The sequence below is a fragment of the Nyctereutes procyonoides genome, unplaced genomic scaffold (assembly GCF_905146905.1).
Source record: "Nyctereutes procyonoides isolate TBG_1078 unplaced genomic scaffold, NYPRO_anot_genome, whole genome shotgun sequence".
NCBI classification, from domain to species: domain Eukaryota; kingdom Metazoa; phylum Chordata; class Mammalia; order Carnivora; family Canidae; genus Nyctereutes; species Nyctereutes procyonoides.
The window spans coordinates 10,226,636-10,240,459 of NW_026575031.1; the positions used below are offsets into that span (position 1 = coordinate 10,226,636).

General features: G+C 46.4%; 1 protein-coding gene across 4 annotated transcripts in view; it reads right to left on the minus strand.

The window, feature by feature from the left end:
- The window catches only part of FRMD5 (FERM domain containing 5), a 312,961-nt gene that overhangs the window by 13,750 nt on the left and 285,387 nt on the right, over positions 1 to 13,824 (minus strand). For all 4 annotated transcript variants that reach the window (XM_055316881.1, XM_055316880.1, XM_055316879.1 and 1 more), the window contains exons 7-10: positions 13,614 to 13,701; positions 4,708 to 4,796; positions 1,408 to 1,471; positions 707 to 798 (exon numbers count right to left, since the gene is read on the minus strand). In XM_055316881.1, the coding sequence (XP_055172856.1) occupies positions 707 to 798; positions 1,408 to 1,471; positions 4,708 to 4,796; positions 13,614 to 13,701 (333 nt within the window). The remainder of the gene's footprint in view (positions 1 to 706; positions 799 to 1,407; positions 1,472 to 4,707; positions 4,797 to 13,613; positions 13,702 to 13,824) is intronic.

A 13,824-nucleotide genomic window follows, 5' to 3' on the forward strand; every position in this document is an offset into this window, starting at 1 on the left:
TTTGTTCCCTAATGTCTTTAGAACCACTTTCTTAATCAAAACAGCACAGAATCCTCATACTTTACAAATCCCATGGTAATCAAAATTCTTGCCTTTAGCCCAAAGCTGGCTTCTTAGTAACAGATAAATCCTTGCCGCCCTTCCTGCTATCCTGTTCAGGCTCCTGGGCACTTGGTCTGTTACTGGCAACACTTCTGGCAGTGACACATCAGGAAGGGCTGGCATTAACCCCAGCTCAGCACCAGGCCACCCACTGGGGAGCAAGCCCCAGAGTCTCTCCAAGGCTTAGAGACCTCCTCTGGCCTGCGCCTGCTCCTTCATGGAGCTTTTCGTATTCTGGGCATCCTATGGCTCCGAATGGCTCCACAGGGCCAAATTGGTTCAAGTCAGGTACCCAGGGGCATTTTTAGGCCCAACCCTTGCCCTGAAAAGACCCCTAACTGCCCTACCACTTTGAGCTGTCCAAGGACATCACAAGGTAGACCCCTTGGACGTTTCTGCTGAAACACATTCCTAGACCTCAGCTATGTCCCTCCAGGGAGTACAGATATCCAGAAAGGAGTCTGAGTTTTATAAGGAAGCCCTGCCTGGTCATCTTAGGTCTACTTTCTCAGTATTTCTCAAACTTTCCTGCCCATTATTCTAAAAGTAGCTTTTATGACTCTGACTCTGATAAAGATAGTTCCCATCACATGTGTCCACTCACTTGTAGAAGGCTTGGTTCTCGATTCCACATTTCCAGAGGTGCTTGCAGGCTTCTGGAGTTGGAGCAAAATATGTGAGAATAATTTTCTTTTCCTACAAAAAATTCCACATAGAAACAGCTGAGTGTGGGTGGAAAAGCGAAGGGTGAATTAGGCCAGGACACTGACCCCTGGGCTGAGAGCTCCCCAGGACTGCAGGAAGAGGTTTCAGGTTGGGGCTGCCTGGCAGCTGGCTAGTTGGAAGAGAAGGCCACTGGTGGCAGAGCTCAGTTCAGTGAGTAAGTTCACACCTGGCAGGTCCAATCATAATAAGCCTTAGCTGGCACAAACTGAAACAAGATTTAGCCTTCACTAGAGAAAGTGTGACTGTCATCTGGAGTTTTTTTTACTTTTTTTTTTTTTTTTTTTTTAGTTTTTTACTTTAAAAAAATTTCTTATCTTTTTGGAATTTTCAAATAGAAGCAAAAGAATCTTCCCTTGTCTGCATTTCCTGGAGGTTTGGAACCTGTGGATGTCACCAGCATCCCTGAGGAAAGTCCTGGACTCCAGGGCCTAGCCACTTCTCCATCTCTCACCTCCAGGTCTTGGCTTATCATTCAGGTGGCTTAGGTTCTACCTGGATACACCACTTTGGTTCAGTCCTGGTCATCAGGAACCACTCAGTGCCCCAGCCCTCCCTGAAGAGAAAGATACCGGCACTCACCTCTTTCTGACTTACATACAAATAGAAAGTCTTTCCTTCAAATTTCAGCTTGGTCACTTCATTCCTACAAGCACAAAGAGAGCACCTGTCACCTTTTGCGGGCTGCTTTTTCACAGCTAAGTCTTGTAGATGCACAGCCCACCCTGACTGGAAGGGGCTCCAGGCACAGACACAGTTTTAGCCAAAATTAGAACCGAAACAAGACAGCAGCGCAGTGGCCTTAGAGAACAGTTGCTGAAACAGTTCAATCCACAGTTTTCTGGTCAATCACACTATAATAATAGAGTGATAGGAGGATTTCGGGCTCATCAACAGTGGCTGTAAAAGGGAAGCATTTGCATGGGAAGTGAGTCTAGGTTGAGTGGTCCCGGGCCATTTCAGGATTTGGTTCATAATACAGGTGCATAATCTGGATGGGACTGTCAAATATAAGATGCCACAGGTAGCTGATGAGGCCAAAGTTCAAGATACAGCAAATAATGAAAAAACAATGCAACCAGGTTCTGAGGGAGTTGAGTCTTTCAGGTGACTGTGCCACTGGATGGAAAATGCAGTTTAATGCAAACAAATGTCAAACGATCTCAGGGAGGGGGGGCGGGGCAACATACCAAAGAGGGAGAACAGATTACATGGAACAGTCATGCAGCGTACTGACCAGGAAAGGGGCTTAGGGGTTTTTGTAGAAAAATCCTTGAAGCCACCAGCCCAGTGAATGGCTGCAGTAAAAGAGGCAAACAGGATACTGGGGTACGTCACCCGCGGGACAGACACAAATCAGAAGAAGTGACATGGTTACTGTACATGGCACAGCTCAGACCTCACCTTCACATACTGCTCTCAGCCTTGGTTACATTTACAAAGTGGAAAAATGACCAGGGCCTTAGGTGGATGTCCCTGAGAGCCAGAGAACTAGGCCTCAGCATCAGTCACTCCTTACTTCTCTTCTATTTGCCTGACACAGCTGCCTTTTGGATCCTGAAGGCCCTTCCTCACTAGGGGTGGAGTGCTTATTTTTGTACCCAAATGGGACGCCCAAGGAGGTCTGACCATGCCTATCTGCCTCTGCTTGGCTCCTCCCTCTTTGCAATTTCTAGGGAGACTTTCTTGCTATCCTAGGAAGTAGCAGAAAGGTAGAACCGTGTACCTCATTTCCTACTAGATAAACTCAGGGGACCGAGGGAAGGTCACTTGTTTTCTAGAAACATGGCTGGCTCAGGATGAGAGCTCACAATTTCTGATCACTGGTTCTGACCTAATACAAGCACATGATATTCCTTCCTTGTTTGATTCCCTCCCAGTCAGTCTCTCTCATACACATACAGAATACAATAAATATTAGTTGATTAATATGTAAACAAATACACTGATCATCTAGTCTTCAACAAGCAAGATAGGAAAGTAAGGAGGATTCTTTTGGAAGTGAGGTTAGGTTTACATCTATTATTTTAAAATTGAGACACAGTGAAAAGGAAACTTACTGAAGAAGTGGGATGTGAGAGAAGCCACAGAATGAAAAGTGTTGGGGAGAATCAAATGAGCATCAGGGCTTGTGGATGGGGAAAGGATACTCTAGGGACTGCAGGTCCCTGTAACAGTTGTGTCCTACTTGTTTCTAACTACACATGCCCTCTACCAGGGGGATCTCATGAGGCAGCTACCCTGGTCAGAGTGTGGGCCGGGATCTGGGCCCTAAACAACATCAGAGAACCCAACTATATCCAGGAAGCAAGTGCTCCTTACTGGGATAGGAGTGGTCTGACCTTCATTGTCTTTTTCTGAAAAGTATTTTGTTGGACAGGAGACCTCAAACCCTCACCATTGTAACCCAAACAGCACAGTGAGTGGGCCAACTTCAGAGGGCCTAGCAAAGAAGTGTGCCTGGTTACTCAGTGCAGCAACCTGCCTTGTGAAGTGGCTATTTTCCTGGGGGATGGGACCTGACTGGTCGTATCTGGGGGGAATTTTCACTAGCACTCTGGTTGATGATCATATTTTCAGTCTGCACATGAGCAGTAGGGTTGGAAATTGGAAAGGTGGTGTTTGTTCACAAGCTCAGTGGTGGAGCTGAAGAGGACATAAGAAGATAGATGCCCTGCAGCACCCCCAGCAGAAAGCTCGCCAGGAAACCGCTTTGTCCTCAGATTTCCCATCAGCTCTTCTGGAGAAGGCAGAGGAACCAAGACAGGAGCAAGCTTCCCCAACTGACCTCTGTGGAGCAAGGTAAACCATTTGTCCAAGCCAATGGGAGGAATTGGCCAGCTTAGACTTGGTGGTCTAAGGCCAAAAAGGTATAGAAATCACAGAGGCTTAGTAGAATATACAGCACGTTCTGATGAGGCTTAAAGATGTGTGCAGACCAGAAAAAGGGCTTCCAGGAGAGCTAAATATCCATCAATAAGGCAGTCTGTGCTGCATCAGCTCCTGGAACCATCCAGAACAGACCCCAAAATGCCAGGGTAGAAAGGAAGCAGTTCAGAGTACCTTCAGCTGAGGCAGTGGCTCTTGCCTGCTAAAAATGGGAGTGGGAGAAGGGAGAGGGGAAAAAGAGTGGGGATGTGGCTCCTGGAGGCTGAAGACACCTGACCCTAAAGAGGGATAGGAGAGAGAGCAAGAAGCATCTATGTTTATGCAGGCAGTGCCCAAAGTGGGAATTGGCCTGATGAAGGGATTTTTTTAAAATATTTTTATTTATTCATGAGACAGAGAGAGAGAGAGAGAGAGATAGAAAGAGAGAGAGGCAGGTTCCATGCAGGGAGCCCGATGCGGGACTCAAAGCTGGGTCTCCAGGGTCACGCCCTGGGACGAAGGCAGGCGCCAAACCGCTGAGCCACCCAGGCTGCCCTGATGAAGGGATTTTTGTCAGAGCTGCTCTAGCTCAAGGATAACTTATATCTGCCCCAGGGGTGAGCCCTTCCTTCATTAGGCCAGGGGGTAAGGGAGTAAGCACCCATGCAAACGCTATGGTCCTTAGTGGGGGGACAGTCCCAAGGACTCAGTTCTCATAGAAACTCTGCTTCCCTAACATTGGCTCCAGCTCCGGGTCACGTATCTTACTCTGAAATCAACCCCCTATACTCTTTCCCTCTCTGGAGATGCTGTTGGCTCTCAGGAACATCCCTTTGGAAGAATAGGACCCCTACGAAAAGACCACTACCTTGATCAGTTAATCATTATGGATGCAAGGCTTTGGAGAGGGCTCAGAACCATAACTGCCCAATCACAGACAAAGGACATGGGAACCATAGCCCTCCCCAGCTGGTGATGTATAAAAAAATCTGTTTTGGAAATGAAGATACTCACCATTTAATGAAATGGACTCTCTTGTTTCCTTGCAGAACAACAAACCCGAAAGGAGTGAAGGCCAGAAATGCAGCATTTCCTGACACATCCTGCAATAAAGAAGTACCTCTTATCATGGTGATGCAGGCATAGAGGTGAAAGGCTGAGAAACCTTGAAAGGTTGTTCATTGGTGATACAGGGTTATACATGGCAGTAGGGTCACAGGGGGAAGAGCATTTGGAAATTAACAGGCAAGCTACTTACCTTACCTAAGCCTCAGTACCCTTAACTATAAATTGTAACCAATCTTAGAAGGCTGTTGTGAACATCCAAAGAAAATAGGAAACCCTCATACATTGTTGGTGGGATTGTAAAATGGTGCAGTCACTTCAGAAAGCAGTTTGGAAGTTCTTCAAATTGTTAAACATATATGATATGCTATTATATGACCTAGCAGTTCCATTCTTAGGTACTCACGAAGACTGAAAACCCATGTTCACGCAGAAACTTGTACATGAGTGTTCATAGCAGGATTATTCATAACAGTCAAAAAGTGTAAACAATCCAAATGTGCATCAACTGATAAGTGAATAAAGTGTGGTACATTCTATACAATGGGATATTACTCAGCAGTAAAAAGGCATGAAATAGTGATATCTGCTAACATGGATGAACCTTGAAAACATTATGGTAAGTGAAAGAAGCCAGTTACAAAAGATCACATGTTTGTATGATTCTATGTATATGAAATGTCCAGAATAGGTAGATCCATAGAGACAAAAGATTACTGGTCACCCAGGCTGTGGGAAGAGGGAATGGGGAGTGACAGCTTTTGGGGAGATGAAAATATTTTATTATTTTTAAAAGATTTTATTTATTTGACAGAGAGAAAGAGAGCATAAGCAGATGGAGTTCAGGCTGAGGGAGAGGGAGAAGCAAGCTCTCTGCCAAACAAGGAGACCATTGTGGGGCTCGATCCCAGACCCTGAGATCATGACCCAAGCTGAAGGCAGACACTCAACCTACTGAGGCAGCCAGGCTCCCCAAAATATTTTAAAATTAGTGGTAATAGTTGCATAACTCTATTATTAAAACTACTGAATTACACAATAAAATGAACTTTATGGTATGTGAATTATACCTCAAAAAAAAAAACTTCATCAGAGAGAGTGAATGGCAGTTATTATTATGATGGCCTTACTTCCTGGGACTCTGTACAAAGTTGAGCTGAAGAAAAGATAAGAAGCAACCACCCAAGTGGAATAGCCACCATCAATCCTATGGTGCCTGAAGCAACAAAGTGGCCTGGCCACTGGTCACTATCAGTTTGTAAATACCAGGCTTGAGGTTCTGCCAAGCAAATCGAGGAGGCGGTCCAGCAGAAACTGTAGGTCATTAATCCTTCACATGGCAAAATGAACTCCATGAAAGCCAGGCTGGGGTGGGGCACAGAAAGCAGGTTGATGGATTGTGTTGTCTCAGAGGAACTTCCTTTGAGGGCCTCAGATGAGGCTCTGTCAGAGTGTCTATATTCAGGTGGCCAGAAAATTATACCAGGATACTGGTCAAATGTACATGGAGGATGTTTGTCTGAGCCATACTTCACGTGGTGCCATGGGGTCAGGGTCAGGTACCTAGTATGAGGCATCCAAATGGGGGCTGTGGCTGTAAGGCTCTCCTAGTCTCTCTCATGTTCACTATATGCTTCCCTGGCACACATCTTCAGCCTGACTAGGTCTAAGAATAAGAACAGTGGGGCCTCTGCAGAGCCTCATGAGCCTTGCCTCAAGGAAAAAATGCAGTTTTGTCTTAAAACTATCTCTTAGAGTCAGGGTTATAGGTGTGAGCATATGGCCCAGGGAATAAACAATATGCTTTTCAAACATTTCCAATTAATATATTGTTATTATTGTCCTTTCCTCAGGATCTGTGATGATCCTGACACTTGGCTGCAAGCACGGTGTCCTTCAACCCAGGGGCAACAGCAAAAAGCTGTTTAAAAATAACCTGAATAGAGATACTGTGAAGCCATGGGGCTGGTACTCCTCCTGCCTGTCATCAGTGCTTGGTGGTGGTTATTAATACCTGAGCGCCAGCAGTGCACAAAAGCATAGTCCCCTGTGGGGGCACAAATGCTAACCCAGCAGGCTGGCCTCTGTTGGGGGAGAATGCGTGGCAGACCTGGGTGAGGGAGGGCAGCCTGCCACGGATGGAGGGTGGGCACTGGGAGGGCTCCACTCAGTGTGCAGGCAGGACCCAATGAAGTCCAGAAACTGCAGGTTTAGAAAGACAGTGACTCGAGAGTGGAAACTTTATTTGTACTCACAGAACAGGCCCACAGGAAAAGTTTATCAGATGAATGTGTAAGACAATGAGGTAGGCCAGAAGGGCCCCGGGGGAAATACAAATGTGAACAAAAACAAGAGGGGAGGGCACAGGTGCAGCAAAGGTGGGGAAGGCATCTTACAGTGTTCTGAGAGACAGGAAGGGCCTAGAAAGAATAGGTGGAAGGATGGAGAGGAAGGGGTCAGGTGAGCAGAGGACTCTGGGTGGCTAGAAATAATGAGTTAAGAGTAGGGAAGGGAAGCAGTGGAGTGGGCAGGGAGGGTCCTCCCTCTGCCTCTTGCACCTCCAACTCCTGTGGGCAACAGCAGGGCAGCAGAGCGCCTGCACCATGATTGTAGTGTTTGGGCCCTGTGTCAGACCACTCAGGCCCAGGTTCTGGCTCTGCCATCACTGCCTATGTGACCTCAGCTATGTCACTTCATTTCTCCGTGTTTCAGACTTCTCTTTGCAAAACTAGGGTTGATAATATTATCTACCTTTTAGGTTGTGCTTAGTAGGCACCCAATACATGCTAGTGGTTGTGCTGTTCTTATTGTGAGTTGGAGCTTAATACAAAATCTTTTTTAAAAATGTAGTATTTTAGTATTTTTCCTGATGTTGACAGATTTAAATTTTGCTAATTAGGAAATGATGTGGGAAGTTGGTGTAGAAAGGGAGAAGTCATTTGTTGTTAGGGGCCCAAGGAGTAGGGGGATTTGAGGTGAAAGTGAAATGGGTAAAAGGGAAAGGAGATGGAGGCCATAACAGATCTGAGAGTTGTCCCAGTGACAGGCCCCTCTAGCAAGAGCACAGGGCAGAGCAGGTCCTCCCCCATGCTGGGCAGCACTGGCCAGGCTGTCAGCACTGCATCTGCACTGTCTAGATGCTCAGGGCTGGTCTCTGGGTGAAGGCAGATGTTGGAGTTAAATGAGAACAGCCTCTCTTGAGCAGGCTGGCTGATTCTGAGCAAGGTACAAACTGGGAATAAACCCAATCAAATGCCACATTATTCCAGTAAGTAATAATAGCACCTTGAGCAATCCCAGTCCAGTCTCTTACTTGAAGAGATCAATTCTCCAATCTGTTTCCAGTGCAACAGTTGTGGAGGAAGGCTGATGCAAAACCTGGCACCTGGGTGTCCAAAGGGGCGAGGGCATCTGGGATGTTTGCTGTCTGTCTCTGGCACATGAGGACTAGGATTCAGAATGACAGCAAGACACCTCACATCTGCACCAGCAGGAAAACACAAACAGGCAGGCACACTGACACCTTCTCGGGAACCTTGCCAGTTTCTTCCCTCTAACATGTCATTCTCACGTGAGCCTGCCCTTGGGATTTGTGTGCAAGAGAACAAATTCTGTGACAAAAAAGAAAGAAATGAGGACAAGGAGAGAAGTGACATAGAAAATGGTAACCTGTTCCTTAGATCTTCTACCTTATCAAGCTGGGAGGGTATCTATCCTCTCTGTCCCTTCCATCCTGATGAGATCAGCACCCTCAGGACTGAACATTAATGGATCTGAGAGGTGGAATAAAAATTCAAGTCTGGATGGCCCCACAGCACATATCGCCAGCCCCAATTTACATCCAATAATGGCCTAAAGTATAAATACTTTATAAAGTAAACTAAAGTTCATTTCTGCTGTTGGGAGGTACAAGTTTTGTTTTCAGTTTTTCATCCTTGTAGAAAGAGCTTCATTCTTGGTTTAGGACCCTACCCAAAGGCAGACACTTAACTGACTGAGCCACCTAGGCTTCGGAACCTGTTTTAAAAAACCTGAGGGAAAGGACACCTGGGTGGCTTAGTCAGTTAAGCTTCTAACTCTTGATTTTGGCTCTGGTCATGATCTCAGGGCTGTGGGATCGAGCCTGGTGTCAGGTTCCATGTTCAGTGGGGAGTCTGCTTGAGATCCTCTCTCCCCTCTCCCTCTGACCCTCCCTTTGTTCATGTGCACATTCTCTTTTTTTAAAATCAATAAATGCATGTTTAAAAGAAAAAACCTTAGGGAAGAAGATTCCACATGCTCTTCCACACACTTACTGCCATCCCTGAAAGCTCATAACTAGGAACCTTTACATGAGGTCATTTATGAAAATCACCCAGTTTCAATATACTTAAACATGGTCATAAGAAACTAGAGTGGAGGGGAAGCCCCGGTGGCTCAGCGGTTTGGCACCGCCTGTAGCCTAGGGCGTGATCCTGGAGACCCAGGATTGATGGAGCCTGCTTCTGTCTCTGCCTCTCTCTCTGTGTGTGTATGTGTGTCTATCATGAATAAATAAAATCTTAAAAAAAAAAAAAAGAAAAGAAACTAGAGTGGAAATTAGGAGGCAACTCTATAAGGAGACTTGGCATCACCCCATTAAAGATCAGAAATGGAAATCCTGCACATACTTGCCATTTAAATGGCTTTAGTCAAGTTCTTCATCTTAGCAGTAAACTTGCCACCCTCCTCACAACACAGCCATCAGGGGCCTACTTGGGGATAAGGTCAAGTTGTCGCTGATCAGTCAGGTTTTTTTTTTTTTTTTTTTTTTTTAGTTGCTGCTCCTTTTTCTGTTAGAGAAGAGTGTAGGTGACTTATTATGAAAGTAATCCTATTTTAAAGTCAGAGGAATGACAATTTTATTTGTATGGTTGCTCTAACCAAGATCCTGCTGAAATCAATTTTTTCCTGGTCGTACAGAACAGACATAAAGCTGCTTGGTGAACTTAATGTTAAATTTTTCTCATGATTTCAGTGGTACCATAGGTTCTCTATCAGAGTTGTTAGTGAATCCTTCTTTCTTCCTAAATAAATGCCATCTCCCCAGAAGGAAGACTGTGAAGGGTAACTGAAAAAGCACAGCATTGAGACTTAGGCAAATCTGGGTTTGAGTCCCAGTAATTCTGGACATGTTAGGGATCCCTGGGTGGCGCAGCGGTTTGGCGCCTGCCTTTGGCCCAGGGCGCGATCCTGGAGACCCGGTATCGAATCCCACATCGGGCTCCCGGTGCATGGAGCCTGCTTCTCCCTCTGCCTATGTCTCTGCGCCTCTCTCTCTCTCTCTCCCTCTGTGACTATCATAAATAAATAAAAATTAAAAAAAAAATTCTGGACATGTTAGTTGGTCCCTCAGTGTTCTTAAAATGAGGACAAGAACAGTTTGGCAGGGTTGTTGTAAAGATTAAATGAGATGTATATGTAAGTGTCTGGCATGTGCAGGCTCTGAAAAAATAGCACCTTTATTTAGACTTGTCATAAGGCTGAGTACAGGATGGGTATCTGTGATGGGTCTGACCACTCCATAAACCTCAACAGGGCAAGAAGCCACAGCCTGGGCTTACAGGAGATCCAGGGCAAACAACCAGTCCCAGCACCCCCTGGAAGGAACATGATGGTAGCTCCTGAGGTTGGAGAGGTGTCAGAGTTGGGGAATACCAACACTGGGCTGCCAGTGGTTAATTCCATTCTCCTTCAGCAGCTCTAGGCTTGTTCTGCTGGGGGCTCCTATCAGGAGATGGGAGCTGAGGGGCCATGCAGAGAGCTCAGGAGAGCTTGTGCAAGTTCAGAGCCTGGGTATTACTGTAGCCAGCCAGATGCTGGAGCCCTCTAGCTGTCCCACCCAGAGTTGGTAGGATCTCCTCTTCCTGGTCCCAGGGCCAGACAAGGACACTCTGGGCAGAAAGAAACCATCAGTATAGACAGGAAAAATAGCAGCTTCTTAATCAGTTCAGGAGAACAGAGCCCAGCTGAAGTGTTGTTCTGCTCTCATTTAATTATCAAAACGATTCCTCTTCTTCTGTCCTCCCTAGGGCTGTGTGCCCCAGATTCCCTGGGCCCAGTAATTGCCTCTCTGTTAATAGAAATCATCGGTATTTATTACACTGAGTGCTCCAGCTTATTTCAGCTCTCCTTGTAGCAACATTAAGGCAAGTGCTTGGTAGCATATCACTAAAGTAACCCTACTTAATGACAAGAGTAAAGGCTCCTGAACTGTCTTTGCCCCAGAAGGCTGAGGAAACCATGATCTGGAGCCCCATGAGACGACCTGAGGGGCCATGTGTGGGGTCTGCAGCAGGGCCTCGACTCTGGAGCAGCAAGAAATACAGGGCCTGGGAACAAGGGAGTGGAAGCCCAGTGAGATGACCACTCCTACTTTCTCCCCAGAGGGAGTGTCCTGGGGGCTTTTGTTCCTTATAGATACATAACAACGGCATGTGATCTGAGTTCAACTACTACTTGGTCTACTACTTGGGCCCTTATGAACTGTGGCCTCCTGGAGTTACCTATAAACTAGGAAGAGTGGGACGCCTGGGTGGCTCAGCGGTTGAGCGTCTGCCTTCGTTTTGGGGCATGATCCCAGAGTCCCATGATCAAGTCCCACATTGGGCTCCCAATAGGGAGCCTGCTTCTCCTTCTGCCTATGTCTCTGCCTTTCTGTCTCTCTCATGAATAAATAAAATCTTAAAAAACAAAAAACAAAACAACAACAAAAAAACTAGGAAGCGTAACATCCACCTCCCAGGGCTGGCATGAAGATTCAATGAGAAAATAGTGCGAAAGGACTCCAGTGGGCCTGCCATGGAAAGCATGCCACAAATGTCTCTTCTCTCCTCTGGGGGTCAATGCTGTGAGGACGAAATGAGGGATTGGGCCTCACACAGTGCCTGGTATGAATAGGGGTTCCTTCTTACAGCCTCTTCAGCCTATCTGTCTGATGATGGACAAACTCCTCAAAGATGGGTCTGAGCCAAGAGCCTCAGAGGCCTAGAGTACACATGGACTTGGGCTGGACACTGGGCTGGCTGCCACTGTAGCTTCCAGATCCACTCAGGCAACCATGGAGAATTGTCCCCCATCTCCACTCAGTTGTGCTCAGGTTCACTGTCTACCACTTGCCCACTCCATGTGCTATCAGATGACAGCCTTGCCCAGGGACCCAACTCTGAAAAGGCAGGATGCTCTGTGTGGCCTCAACCAGACTGGGCAGGTTTGGAGGTGACCTGGCACCTTATGATGAAGATCACTGGCTCTGAGCAGCTATGTCTTAAGGTCCTGAAATGACTCAGCAGTTCGTGGAGCCCAGTCACTGAGTACCCTCTCTGTATTTTGACACAGATGAAAGCAAGATGCAGAGCAGGCTATGAAGATCCCAGAAAGCCAGAGATCAGTGCTGGAGCTAAGGCTAGCTGACTCTGGAACTCTCTTCAGTCCTATGCAGGCCTCCTGCAGATAGTATACAAGCAATCCATGGAGGTTAAACGATATCTGTCATACAAGGGCATTATTTAGTAAGCTTCAATAGTTCATTTGTAAATAACCATATATCACCTTTTTTGGGGGTATTAACAGGCATGAATGTGTTTCCTGACAGTGCTGGCCCCTAAGAACACAGGGGTTATCTGGCAGTAAGTTGTTCTGGTGGATAGGGAACTGTGTGGGGTGGGAAAGGTGACCAGGATTTCTGAGTGCCAGAATGTTCTCAAAGTTCATATTTGAAGTTTCAGCATCAAATTCTATGCAAGAACAAAGCACCATCACTTCACCAAGAGGTTGAGGGAAATGCAGCTCTACCCCTATATTACTTACTTTCTTTCTTTCTTTTTCTTTCATTCATTCATTCATCTATTTATTTACTTATTTATTCATTTTTAAAGATTTATTTATTTGAGTGGCAGGCAGAGGGAGAGGGAGAGAATCTCAACAGATTCTCGGCTGAGTGTGGAGCCCAACACAGGGGTCACTCCCATGACCCTGAGATCGTGATCTGAGCCAAAATTAAGAGTCGGTCACTCAACTGACTGAGCCACCCACGTGCCCCTCTATTCTGTTCTTTTAATTTTTGTTGGAAACTTATGGTGTCTCCTTGTTAGGAAGAAAAAGATCAATGTCCTTCCTCCCTCAGATTAGTTTGAGAATCTGCTTTACTGGTGGTACAGGTTTCCAGTAGTGGGGAGAGGCAAAAATCTGGAGAAATTGAGGAAGAGACTAGGAGTGTGAAAACAACAGGGATGTAGAGATGAAGCAGAGGGACAGAGTCACAGAGAGGGGAGGAAGCCATGTGTCTTCACTGTTCTCTGTAGTGACTGTGGCTGCTTGAGCTCTTCTCCAAAATGCCAGACACGTGAGCAATTACAGAGGTTTCCTCTGGGTAGAGCTTCCCTGGCTGGTTTCCTGTCTCACCCTCCCAGGCACATAATGGAATTAAATGCAACTCCACTGCAGTTCCGAGCAGTGACTTACGCTGCTACAGTCAATAAACCTCGCTCTTGGAAACAAACTAGATTACAGGTCAGGGAAGGGTGGGCAGTCTGCTGAGCGGCCTCTGATCATTCCTTGTGGGGGGCCTTCCAAATTCCTCTCTTCATTTCCACCAAATTACCCATTGCTGCCAAAGTGGTGCCCCAGCTTTGGATTTGTTATTTAGATTGCTTCGGACCATCTCACATTGATGTGGCACCACAAAATTATGCAGCATGGAACCCAGAGGAGTTTTCAAAAGGAGAGACTTTTTTTCTGGCATCTGTCACTAAAAGAACCAGTCAAGCAGATACTGAAAGTGGCCGATGCAGGCATGTGCTCAAGGTCAGCGCAGTCTCCGACCATGAGGGTCTTACCTTACATGGGTGAGGATCCACTCCATATGTCTCCAGGGTCTGTGCTTTTCTTAAAAAGTTCAGCTCTGATGTTGCTGGTGTTTGGCCACTAGAATAAAGAGAATGAGATGATTTCAGGGTTTCTTGTTCTCCTAGATTCCCCTGCAGTAAACTCTCCCTTAAGAAGCATTCAGGGGGTGGCTCGGTCCGTTAAATGTCTGACTCTTGATTT